This window comes from Neodiprion lecontei, chromosome 3 (assembly GCF_021901455.1).
Source record: "Neodiprion lecontei isolate iyNeoLeco1 chromosome 3, iyNeoLeco1.1, whole genome shotgun sequence".
Classification (NCBI taxonomy): Eukaryota; Metazoa; Arthropoda; class Insecta; order Hymenoptera; family Diprionidae; genus Neodiprion; species Neodiprion lecontei.
In genome coordinates this window covers 16,639,844-16,653,829 of record NC_060262.1, presented here as the reverse complement: position 1 = coordinate 16,653,829, position 13,986 = coordinate 16,639,844, and the positions used below count along the sequence as shown (strand labels likewise).

Here is a 13,986-nt window from a genome sequence, read left to right as displayed (position 1 = left end):
CTCGTTATTACCTTAGTCGAATGTCCAAACTGAATTTTTTATAAGTTTCCACACTTATTCAGGTTTTTTTGACAAATAATATTTGACGTTTGGGATGACCGTGATAGGATACGGTGCTCAACCTGAACCTGAGCTGTAACTCCGGTTACCTGCCTTAGGTCCACGGATCGCACCGTTGTTAGAAAAACTCACAGTATATGTAAGTAAAGTTACACTTTTATTCGTGCGAATAGCTACATTTTTTGTTCGCAGAAAATGGCTCATAATTTTCAACTAAGTTTTCAATAAAGAAAAAATTAAACTCGTAGTGATTGACACGTCAACTAAACAAACGAGAATCAACGTATGGGTCACGTTGATTGCATCGAAGTCAGTAGAAATGACCTTTGTTTGAAACCAATTTACGAAAATAATGTATGACTGCATTTGTCTCACATCGGTAGGATTATTTAAATATGTAGGGCTATCATAATGTTTTGATTTATCAATTTTGCAGAACCTTGATTACCTGCGAGAACCAGTATCGGCAAAGCATATACAGGGTCATTCATTAAATATTGACTTCGAGTGCAACTGACGCAGCCCATTTCATCTGAAACTGTCATGCGCGGTTCTCTCTCCTTCTGCAAGGGCCGGGGCGATCAATATTCAACAGATGACCCTATAGAGGTTCAAATTCGTAAGGTTAATGAAGAGATGCATATGAGTCATTTCACAGCTTAAGGGTTGTCTGAAATTTAGCAAATCCGTAACAACACAGAATATGTAATTGTAAGGGTGTAAAATGATAATTTTTTTTGTACAGTTTCGTTGCGTTAACGCAAACTTCAATCTCGTCAAGCATAATTATTTTTTAATAGTTAACTGTGGGCAGAAATGAAATAAATGGTTGAAAATAATTTTTTTTTTTTTGTATTTTTCAGTTGGTACTAGCAGGAGTACCATCAATTATAATGAAAATCCGTTACCGTTAATACTTTCTTTTATTAATAAGACGGTTCCTTTCTTCTCATGAAATAGTATTTGTATGATTCTATTCGTTTTATACTAATTTGCATGAAAATTTTATAGACAACATATAACCTGTACCGAAGTGAGTCGAATGTTTACAATTTTCATTTTTTTTTTCTGAAAAGATTACGTTTAAAGAAAACTGGATCTAGCAAATTTTCATGCCCATCATTTGAATATAAAGTCTTGTTAATTTTAGATTTTTTGAGCAGGCCGTTTTCCGAAATCATCACGGGAGATTGAGAGGATAGGCAGACCAACATTTTTCTTGAAACCTGCTTTTAGGAGACTACGCACAAAAAAGAAAAAAATTGTTGTACTAACCACGTATGGCGATCAAATACGGCGGATGATACGTTTTATCAAATCAAATAAATTTGGTTTCATTTCATTTGCACAAATTATTACTCCGACCACTGTGTTGTTAGATCAAATAACAGTTCGTTAAATCGAAAAAACATTTTTTTCTCCATATTTGATTGCCGTATTCGGTAAACTAAACAAATACTTTCTCTATGTGCAGAAATTCGCAAATATAAGTCATTCAAAAATTTTAAAAAGTCATCGAAGTCGAAACCGTTACTTTTCCTATATCATCATACGTTATAAAAAGTATATCATGCTTTTATTTAAAATCATTTAGCGACTCGGATGTACTAAAGTTTCTGTGTGGGTGACTCTGTCCTGTTTCGGTTCACATGCTAAATTTCTTCGCTTCACCCAGGTACCTATTATTATTTGGATTTAGATTCATGAATGATATATATTTATATTTTCACTGCTCAATACTTTGCAGTTGCGATATCAAAATATTTATGACGCTGCGGTTAGCTAGAGATGAGACTCAAGTGATGGTGGTAAATCGGTTATAGTCTAAAACGAAAGGTAAATCACTTAGTCCGGGTGGTAACGTAGCAATTGAGAAAGTGTTTTTACGCCGTTAGATTGGTACCTTTTTCGATAGATGTATGATTAATAAGTAAACCACGTATCAGCTGACGCAACCACGGTAGGTGTGGGCGTTGATGTTGTGAAAGTTGTGAGAAAAAATTATCTTCGAATAATTTTATGACGGGTGAAAAGAAATTACGGACGTCATAAAAAATATAATTAAAGTTGCAGCCTGTGATAGCACGGAACTCCGACAATACAGAAAACAATTTGGTTTCTAATTGTTTCGGCAAAGTAGAGAAGTCATGCTGAAGTCAAAGTATTGTCTCGTACACCTTACCGTCTTATTTCATTTGCTATATTTAGTACCGTTTTCACCTCGACACCAATCAGCTGTATATTTGATGTATTATTTAGTGTCTAAAAATCTTTTACGGGTATCATCCATTTATTCGCTCGGTTTTGTAAGGCCTCAGTTGTCGTTCTGTTCTTTCGCGATACAGTTCGTATATCTTTCTCAAATAAAGTATCCATCATTGTTCATTGATCATCTTGTATTATTAATCAACATCCCGCTTCACTCACTCCTGTTGATGATTACTAATTCGCAGATCCTACGGCGATGATATATTCTCAATATCTATCTCTCGTAGAACACCAATATTTCATAACCTTGGGAATCCTGCATTTTATAGGAAGAGGAAGGATAAACCATTGCAATTGTTACGCGAATCTGAGTTACATACATACGAGTTTTAATAAATATTACAAATATCTCGAATTGTCACTTGGTTCAGGCTAGTGTAAAAACGAAAGTTCTAACTCAAAGATGGCGGTGCTCCCCCCTAGCTCCCCCCTCGACCGCCCACGGCCCGCGGTCCTCGCCCCTCGTTGACTCTCGACCAGCGGCGCTACCCCTCACTTGCCGCCCTAAACCCGCCGCGCGCCCCCCTCCCGCCCCCCTGGACTTATATAATAGTTATATAACAATAGTAAAAACGGTGAAGATAAATGAATGAATGGGTTATAAAATAATTGAAGTAAATAAATAACTAGATAGAGAGGGAGAGAGGAAGAAAGAGAGAGAAGCAGGTATTTATTCGCCCTGAGACAAGCCCCCTCATGCAGCATATGGATAATCAAGAACGAAAACACAAAAATCAATAAATACGAAAATAGATAAATTAATTAATAAATACAAAATACAAATCGAAGGGTCGATGATAAGCTTGAGATTTATCGATTCCTTTCGTTTCATGGCCAGCAGTCTTGACAAACTCTCGTCATATTTGGCCGATGCCGATAAACATATAATGCGTACATTCTAGAATAATCCGACTCTGCTCAGTTTGACAATGAATTATTTGCCTAGTCAGATGAACAGCTATATTGATCAATTTCGCAACCTCACCCCACTCACTATCCTTGTATCGGTAAACACACTGCCGTGCGACCCGCTGCTTGCACATTTTTTACACGGAAACTGTGAATCGTCTAAGAATTACAACAGAATATTCAATTATACAAAATATCTCCACATTCTCTTCCCTTATGCATACAGGTGTAACACATCATCGATAGTAATAATAATAATAATAATAATAATGACGACGACGACGACGCCGACGACGACGACGACGACGACGACGACGACGACGACGATTACGGTATGAATTTTATAAGGTTTAAAATATTGAGGGGTTATACTCAAGAGCTAATAGTTATTGAATTTTATGAATTATTCTAACGGTTATTTGATGAGTCAGTTTCATGAGTTAGGTTGATGAGATATCACATCATTACTTATTTGTGAAATATATTCTATGAATTCTGCTTTTACATTCCGATAAGGCTGTTCACATGCAAAATTGATGGATTATACGAGTTTCTGGAGAACTGTATATTTCAGCCTTTTTCTGATTTCATACCTGCATTTCATTTTCGGTCACATCGTGGGTGGGGTTATTGTTCGAGCGGCAGAGAAGAAAAAAGATCCTTGTAGTAATTGGTCAGTTTCCTCTACCTCAAACATCATTGGTTGATGCTGATGTGGAGGAGTTGAGTCTTTAGGGTTTTAAGCAACCTATTTAACCCCGTATTGCGTGAAAACTTGTATCCATTTTTCAAAATTTTTCACATCACGCAGAGTAGCAGGAAAATTGATACTTATGCAGTCAAATTCGGAAATATATCTACGATGATGTATCCTCTCAGCGTTGGCGTTGACTTGGTGGAGGGCTGCAATGATGAACCAGAGAAGACTTCTGTGAGTACCGCGTTTCATTATCTTGCTCATTAAAGATGTTTTTTATATTAACATGTTTAAGAGTTTTTGAGTCGTTTAATTATTTGTGTTTATATGTGCAAAGAAAAAGTTTGCAAGTTTTGAGAATTCTTCATTTTGATTTATTGTTCATTGTTCGTGATATTGTTCTCGAATCATGGTTTTCGCTCTTTTTTTTTTGAAGTGTTTTGTGTAGCATTTTAATTTGAATTTGGTGGTTTATCCTTGTTTACAGTACCTGCTGAGGACTCTGGGGCTGCTCAGCATCGAGTCCATTACAAAAAAACGAAGCGACAGGGCCGATCATAAGCGGCAAATGAGTACTTTTTTTCATCAGGCTGATGACCTCCAACTTCTCGGTGACGATGAGAAAGATTTTTTCGGGATCAGGTGGCTGATCGAGGGGCGGTGGGGGCGACACTGCCCCTTTGTGGATTGGGCTCATCCGGCGTCGCAAGCGCCGGAGGGCCTCGGGGTGGCTTACAGCCCCAATTACTAAATCTGAATAGCCCCTCAATGACTCTTTTTTTAATTGTTTCAAAATAAAGACAAATGGTGCATAGAATATGCACCCGTTATATATCATATTTGATTGTGTCTATGTATAAAACTCATTTCTCCTCCAAATATTTTGTAAGTTAGTTATAGATTATTTTCAGGTTCAGCTGTGAATTTTTTTAAATATAGCGACGTTTATGCTGGTTACATAACGCTGGTAAAATTTGTTTCGATGCTGTGTCTTGATCTTTTTGTTTGGAGATTCTTCTGAGAAATTTTTAATGTCATTTTGATTTACTAAAACGTTTGCGCTATTCGTAATACCGTCTATTGTTGGCATTTCCATGTCTTGATTTTGATCTTGTGCTCGTCTAGTATCGTTCGATCTGTTACGCAAATATAACAATAAGTTTGCGCCAGAATCCCAGATTATTTTGGTACATGATATTTAATTATTACTGTTGTTGTTGTTGTCGTTGTCGTCGTCGTCGTCGTTATTATTATTATAATTATCATTATCATTATGATCATCATCATCATCATCATCATAACCATAATCGTCCTCGTCCTCGTCCTCGTCCTCGTCCTCGTCCTCGTCGTCGTCGTCGTCGTCGTCGTCGTCGTCGTCGTCATTATTATTATTATTATTATTATTACTATCGATGATGTGTTACACCTGTATGCATAAGGGAAGAGAATGTGGAGATATTTTGTATAATTGAATATTCTGTTGTAATTCTTAGACGATTCACAGTTTCCGTGTAAAAAATGTGCAAGCAGCGGGTCGCACGGCAGTGTGTTTACCGATACAAGGATAGTGAGTGGGGTGAGGTTGCGAAATTGATCAATATAGCTGTTCATCTGACTAGGCAAATAATTCATTGTCAAACTGAGCAGAGTCGGATTATTCTAGAATGTACGCATTATATGTTTATCGGCATCGGCCAAATATGACGAGAGTTTGTCAAGACTGCTGGCCATGAAACGAAAGGAATCGATAAATTTCAAGCTTATCATCGACCCTTCGATTTGTATTTTGTATTTATTAATTAATTTATCTATTTTCGTATTTATTGATTTTTGTGTTTTCGTTCTTGATTATCCATATGCTGCATGAGGGGGCTTGTCCCAGGGCAAATAAATACCTGCTTCTCTCTCTTTCTTCCTCTCTCCCTCTCTATCTAGTTATTTATTTACTTCAATTATTCTATAACTCATTCATTCATTTATCTTCACCGTTTTTACTATTCTTATATAACTATTATTATACTATTATATATCGTATTTTATTTTTATTTTGTATTAATCAATTAATTTATTTATTTTCGTAATTATAAATTTTGTGTGTGTGTGTGTGACAAATGCCATGAAAGTATCCATCTTGCGGCAAATCGCGAAAATTATCAAACAGCGCGGGGGGAACGAGAGGGATGGGTGATAGCGCCGCGGGTCGAGGGGGAACGAGGGGTGAGGACCGCGGGCCGCGGGGGGTCGAGGGTGGAGCCGGGGGGGGGGGGGGGGGGGGGGGGCTAGGGGGGAGCTCCGCCATCTTTGAGTTAGAACTCTCGTATATACACTACTGATCAGCTCTTGGTGATGTGAGAACAATTCGTTTGTTGCATATATGGGTTCAAAGGGATAAATGATGTCAACGCAACGCGAGTAGCCACATTCATCTACAATTATCAAATTAGTGACAATAATGACCTACTGAAATTAAATATCGTGTCAATGGAGCAATCTTGACATCGTGCTCATCCGAGCTAAGCCAGTATTTATTGCACACACCAAGATTCGCTGCAGTGAATCGCCGCCAAGTACCCGTAGGCCGGCCAGTGCTAGCCGAGAATCATTTACCCGGCCCAACTTTTGTCCGAAATCAGGATGTCGAATGTCCGGAACAAGTAAATATTTTGAAACGGAACTCACAGGGTCGAGAGACCTTCTCCATTTGGCCTGGATGTATAAGTCTGATTGAAATCTATACTATGATTTTCAAAATATTGAACGCCAAAGTTAATGTGATATGAAATTTTTTTTTCGTTTTCTTCTTCGGATCTAGGGCTTGAGAACTCAATAAACGACCAATGGCAACATTAACTGAATTCAAAATTACTCCCTCCCTCCCTCTCTCTCTATCTCTCTCTCTTCCATCATTTTCATCAAAAAAACTTGACGATCTCTCAAAACTTTTATCACATAACGATGAGGGTATGCCACCGAGCGTTTCTCCACTTACCAAAGTTAATATAGCACAGTTTAATGCTAACTCTCTCGTTGGTCATTTGAAACTTTTTAAAGCTTACTTGAAAACTAAAGCTTACCATATAATTTCAATTGCGGAGACTTAGCTGCACCCGCTGGTGTCTGATGAGCTGATCAGACTCGACGACTACATACTTATTCGGAATAATCGTGAAGGCAGACGGGGGGAAGGGATAGCCTGTTATGTACACTGCTCGTTAACTTTCAAGGTATTGGAGTCCTCTCATGGGCCGTTTTCAAACGCTCAAGAGTTTTCAATTCTTGACATCTGTGGTTCCAACGCTCAGTCGCTTTTATTTGGCAGTAGGTATAAAAGACCCAATGGACTCGTTTTTGGAGATTTTATTACCTCCTTCGTCAAGCATGCTGTTGCTTTCAACATCATTTTTTGCGGCGATCTAAATTGTAATCTGCTAACCGCGAATATTGAAGCCACGTTTCTACGGGAATAATTTTCATCTCAATCTTTGCATATCGTCCAATCCGACGCGACTCACCACACTGCCTCCTTTGATTTCTGGCTTGATGTATTTATTGTTGATAATGCTCACAAGATTCACGCTTTCAAGAAGTCGGAAACCTCGTTTTTTAGCAGGCCATGATCTACTGGAACTTACCTACATATTTGATCTGGGACAACTCCTAGAGCGCCAATCACCTGCAAAAACTTTGAGCATTTCGATGCTGATGCATTTCTGGTCATTCTGAGGCACTTCTTAGACAGCGCAGACTTAGGCTCACGTGCTTCAGGTTCCTCTATGGCAGAGGCTGATGCCTTCACGGGTGCTTTCATTGATTGCATTGTAGAGGCCACGGAGTTGCATGCACCACAACAAACTTTTACAGTCAGGAAGCGTCATCTACCCTGGCTCACCGACGACCTGAGAGCTCGCATAAAGCGTCGTAGCTCTTTATTTAAGCGGGCTAAGCGATCTAGCAGCATCCTAGATATGGCCATCTTTCGGCATTTTCGCGAGACGCTCACCAGTGACTTTCGGAACGCGGCCGATAGTTACAATCTGCGATTACTCTCAGGGGTTACTGACAGCTCTACGCTCTGAAATGAACTTGAGAAAATGGGACTGGTTGAGATGTGTCAGGACTCTCCATTAGGGTTTTTTTCCGCCAACGTGCTCAACGCTGCATTGGCTGCAGTTTCGAATGCTTCTTTAATGCCGCATCTTGCGGATGTACTTACTAATATTTCTAATCACTTCTTGGTGAATGGTTTTTTCCCATCTTGCTGGAAGCGCGCCTTTATCAGACCACTATTAAAAGTCAATCCTCCTCTGTCACCTGCGGATTCTCGAACCATTGCCAATCTGAGTGAATTATCTGAGATTTTTGAGCGGGTGGTGTATTCCCAATTATCAGACTATTTTGACGCTCACAACATTCACGATCCGTTTCAATCTGGTTATCGTAAAGGGCATAGTACTCAAACGGCTCTACACAAGCTATGTCATGGCATGAGGTTTGCAGCAGACTTAGGGCACATAACCGTTATTGTGCTCTTAGATTTTAGCAAGGCGTTTGACGTAGTAAATCATTTTATCCTGTTGACTAAGCTTATGCGTTTGCGGGTTTCAAATCGCGCACTGCGGTAGTTTTTTTCTTCTTTATCGGGCCGTTCTCAAGCGGTTATTGAGCAGGGCAAGTGTTCAGGTCGTTTAACCAGAGTTCTTCTCTAACTTCAATCGGGATGGGATGAGTGAGTGAGAGGGTGAATAAATAAATAACACGATTTCGCGGGAAAGACAAGACGCTTGCTTCGGCATAAAAATCCTCACGGTGCAGAAGGAAAAGCCGAAGCAAGACAAATGTTTATTAACTGCAAATCAGATTATCATAATGCAGGATAATACAGTCGCTGGTGCGTTCCTTGTCAACTAGATTGAATGATCATTCGATGATCTTAAACCAACTTATGAAACCTCCATGAGTAAACCGTGAACCGCAACTTCCAAAGCTAACGTGGAAGCGGGTAAGGGGAAGCGTCAGGGTGGCCCAATGCCGTGCAAACAGCGGTCCCGACGTCTCGGGAAACCAACGCTGAAGTGTTCGGGCGACAATGTATGTCGCCGCGATGACGCTCGCCCCAGAGACGGGCACCTATAATCCAACCGGAGGGTGAACCGCGTCTCCCCAGACCAACTTAAACTCATAAATCTCAAAACTACGCGAAACAGAATAATCGACGCGCGCGGGTAAAGGAAAACTTAACACGTCCTACCTATTCGAGCGCTCGAGACTAACTCCCTCGTGCTGCTCTAAGATTGGCCAAGCGAACGCACGTGACAGCCGCTTCGAGTCTCGGCCCGCGAATTTCTGGCGCGGACAATAAGTACGTAATTTGAATCACTATAGCGTTGAACTGGTTGTAGTGTGAAATAAGGAAGTAAATCTGTCGTTGTGACACTTTTTCACCTTATACGTGGTAAATAGGTACAGCCTACGAATATATCAAACTAAAATATTTAGTGTTATGAATTTACTAACTAACATAATAATAATAAAGTTGCGCGAACAGCGAGGTATGCTCGTCTTGGCTGTAAACTTCAATTGGTGTTCCCCAGGGGTCCGTTCTTGGGCCTCTGCTATTCTCATTATTCATTAACGATATCGGCGCTAAGCTTGCTTATTCGAAGCGAATTATTTTTGCGGACGATACGTAAATTTATCTAACCTGCCACCCATCTGATTTAGGAGAAGGTTTAGCCAAGATTAATTTCACGTCCCCTTGCATCGCACCGCGATTTTTTCCAACCGGTTCTACCTCACTGCCGTCTACTTCTGGCACTCCTTGCCCGTTGAGTTAACTTCGTGCTTGGTCATTAACTAATTCAGGGTAAAACTCTTTACGTATCTTTTTGATAGCGGCACGGGTTCTGCTTGATTCGGTTTTACTATATTACTATTTTATTTCATTTACTATATGTTGTCGTTCAAACTTTTCTGGTTTTAACTTTTTGAGTACGCTATGACATTCGGCTCAGTAATTCCTGTTCTAGGGGGTATCCTGGATTCAAGCATGCTAATAGATAAGATTAAGGTGTATAATGTTAAGTAGGTTATTTCAATACTATATTGTATCCTGGATTTAATGCACGCTAGATTGAGTTATTTAGTTTTAAGATTGTATTATTTGAAGGGCATAATGAATACTTCAATTAATATCTCCCCCCACCCCTTCCCTCCCTCTCTCCTCCCCTCTCTCTGCCAGAACCCTATCAGCTATGGCAGAAAACAATAGACCAAAATGGACTAGAGGAAACCACCCGAGGGGAAGATAGTACATAAAGTGGCAAAGGATGATTCGAAAAACACAGTTGTGATAGCGGATGTGAATGCTGGGACCAGAGAGAAATTTCTGCGGTTGGGAAAGCTAAAAATAGGGTGGAATATATGTAGAGTACAAGAGTGCGTAGGGTTTCTAAAATGTTTCAAGTGTTGCGAGTATTATCATTTCGCTAAAGATTGCAGGCATTAGATGAGGCATCTAAATCATAAAGATTGCAAAAGACAAGTAACGAGCGGAAATTGCGCAGAACAACATGCAACGAAGGAATGTAAAGCTGGGATGAAAAAGTGTAATAATTGTGAGCAAAAAATCAGGAACTTTCAAATGAAAAACCTGAAATCAGATCATTCAGACAGAGATTCTCTCTCTCTCTCTCTCTCTCTCTCTCTCTCTCTCTCTCTCTCTCTCTCTCTCTCTCTCTCTCTCCTCTCTCTCTCTCTCTCTCCCACCCTCCCTCCCTCCCTCCCTCCCTCCCTCTCTCTCTCTCTCTCTCTTTCTCTCTCTTTTTCTCTCTCTCTCTCTAGAGGCATCTAAATCATTTATCGTCTTCTTTAAATCCTCTCAGATCAGTAGCCATATTATAAGGAAAAAGCGTTCGCACGGCGTATTAGCGGTTAAAGATGTTTTTGCGTGTGATAAACTCGGTAACATTTTTGTCAACGAGTTTCTTCACCCAAACATGTATAATTTGTTGCGTAAAACTAAGAAGATCGCGTCTGATAGAAATTGAAAATATGTATGGTCTAGGGAGGGTCAGATCTACGCACGTAAGCAAGATGGATCTCAGCTTATTTGTATTACTTCTGAGGCTGATCTCGACAAGTTGGGTTGACTAAATCATGTACAGAACTCTCGAAAAGCAGTGAGATTGCATGATAGTTCTACGTCCTTGAAAATCTGTCAATTTAATGCAAACTCGTTATTGGGCCACGTAGATTACATAAAATCATATCTTAGCGAACATTTTTATCATACTATTTCTATATCTGAAACATGGCTCAAGCCTGAAATTTCTAATGATCTTGTCAAGATTCCGAACTATTTTATTATTCGTCACGATAGAATAGGAAAGGGATGTGGAGGTGTTGCGTGTTATATTCATGAGTCACTGAAAGCCAATCTATTAGCAGCTTCACCTTGTTTGTATTCCAATCAACCTGAGTATCTCCTGCTTGACATACACTATCCTAACCAGGACTCTATATTATTCACGTCCATGTACAGGCCACCCAAAAGTAGATTATTCACTGACTATGTTAACACTTTCTGTGAGTTTAGTCATTCCTTCAAAAATGTCATAATTGCTGGTGATCTGAATTGTGATCTTTTGTCTAGGTCTGTTGCATCTAGATATCTTAGTGAGATGGTTTCTTCCCTATTATTATACCTGGTTGAATCCCAAGCGACGCATCATACATCCACATCTGATACGCTTATTGATGTCATAATTATTGATAGTAGTGACAAAAACATTGCCTTCACAAAGTCTAAAACACCATTTATCGCAGGGCACGACCTTCTTGAACTCTCGTATGCCTTTATTACACCGCAGAATCCTGACCAGATGATAGTTCGCCGCAACTTCAAGAATTTTGACGTTTGGGCATTCAATACAACTGTAGAATTATCTCTTGTTAAGATAGTAGAGCTTGTACCCACAAATTCCTCAATCTCTGATGATATTAACGTGTTTCTTGAGATCTTAGAAGGTATTTTACTTTTAGCTCTTGACATTCATGCTCCTTTCAAGAATTTTATTGTACGCAAGCCTATTGCACCATGGCTCACACCAGAATTAAAATTGCGTATTAGAAAACGTCCTTTATAAACAAGCAAAAAGGGCTAATAGCCCATCAAGGTATGCAATTTATCGAAAATTCAGAGATGAGTTGACGTCTGAGTTGAAACGCGTGAAAAGTGAGTACAACTTTACCAGACTAGCTAATGTTATTAATGTTAACAAACTGTGGAAGGAGCTTGCGACCCTTGGGCTAGTAAAAACATCGTCAACCTCCTCTCTTAATTTTTTCACGCCTGATCAATTGAACTCTTATTATTCCTCAATCTCTAGTTCCTTACCAGCTTGTTCTAAAGTTGAATTGCAGTCAATTAAAAGCCATGTTGATACCTCGAATCATCTGTTTCAGTTCGAGCATGTAACGGAGAATGATGTACTCCGGTTAATTATGTCATATATCTCTAATTCTCATTCGACTGGACCTGACGGTATTTCGTCTTTCATTATTAAAAAAGCAGCTCCATTGCTGGTTCCTTTCTTACAGAAATTGTTCAATTCCTGCTTTGACAACTCGTTCTTTCCGACGAGTTGGAAACGATCATTTATTAGACCTTTGTCAAAACAAAATACACCTTTGTCTCCTTCGGATACTCGACCAATTGCGAACTTGTGCGAACTCTCCAAAATTTATGAAAAGATTGCTCATAACCAGATCACTAAATATCTTACTGACCATAATATTTTGGATTCTCGCCAATCAGGGTATTGCACTGCTCACAGTACACAGACAGCCTTGCTTCGCCTTTGCCATGACATTAGAAAGTCTGCTGATGATGGACGTGTCACTATTTTAGTTCTCTTTGACTTCAGCAAAGCCTTTGACACGGTCTCTCATTCCATTCTGCTGAAAAAGCTCCGTAACATTGGTTTTTCCGAATCGTCTCTGAGCTGGGTTTACTTCTATCTCACTGATAGGACTCAGACTGTCATAGATAAGACTAATATTTCGGACTGGCTTCCTATCACATCAGGTGTTCCGCAAGGCTCTGTATTAGGACCCTTATTGTTTGCTATCTTTATCAACGACATAGGAGCTTCTCTCAAGTATTCCAACCACATAGTGTTTGCTGATGATACTCAAATCTACTTGAGCTGTCACCTGTCAGAGCTCAATGTAGGGTTAGCTAAGATACTATATGATATCAACCAGATATCTGAGTATTCGAATGAAAATAGCCTTAAATTAAATTTAGCGAAGTCTTCTGTAATGATCTGTGGTAGTGGAGCAAACGTTCAGTCCATTCACTTTAAACTATTGCCGGTCATGGCAATAAATCAGACCTCTATATCTTATGTACTAGAGGCTCGTAATCTGGGAGTTATATTGCAAGCAAATCTTTCTTGGGTTAGTCATGTAACAACAATATCTCGCAAAGTGAATTTCACACTTCATAGATTAAAATACCATAAGAACTCACTATCAACTGAACTTCGCATAAAATTAGTCTCTACTCTAATTTTTCCTTTACTGACTATTGTTGTGTTGTTTATAATGATTTGTCAAACGAGCTTGACTTAAAACTTCAGCGACTGGTAAACAGTGCGATACGATTCATTTTTGATCTACGTGGTGATGTACACATCACCCCGTATCGATTACGGTTGAAGTGGCTGTCAGTGTCAAACAGGAGGAAGTACTTTGTAGCTATAGTTACTTATAATATTCTGCATAACCATGCCCCGTCGTATTTACTTGAACTATTTTCCTTACATCATGATTATACTCGTCATTCGTCACGTCTGGGCATGGCTAATACTTTTCATATTCCGCTACATAGAACTTGCATTTACCGCAACTCCTTCCATCTCACTGCTGTTTACCTATGGCATTCTCTTGACATTACTTCCTCGTCCTCATGTGCTGTTTTCAAGGCTAAGGTGTATGAGTACTCCTTATCAAATGAGGTTTCTGCCCTAGCTAGCCCGATTAATTAACCT

General features: G+C 39.5%; 2 protein-coding genes across 7 annotated transcripts in view; one reads left to right on the top strand and one right to left on the bottom strand.

Moving 5' to 3' along the window:
- The window catches only part of LOC124293598, a 43,064-nt gene extending 38,372 nt beyond the window's left edge, over positions 1–4,692 (top strand). The window contains exons 2-3 of one of the 2 annotated variants that reach the window (XM_046735006.1): positions 4,049–4,168; positions 4,422–4,692. In XM_046735006.1, the coding sequence (XP_046590962.1) occupies positions 4,100–4,168; positions 4,422–4,685 (333 nt within the window). In that variant the 5' untranslated portion in view covers positions 4,049–4,099 and the 3' untranslated portion in view covers positions 4,686–4,692. Of the gene's footprint in view, positions 1–3,614; positions 4,169–4,421 lie in introns of those variants that run through there. The other variant, XM_046735005.1, reaches the window with a different exon arrangement.
- The window catches only part of LOC107225884 (GPI inositol-deacylase), a 223,323-nt gene that overhangs the window by 50,587 nt on the left and 158,750 nt on the right, over positions 1–13,986 (bottom strand). The gene's annotated exons all lie outside the window — the stretch shown is intronic.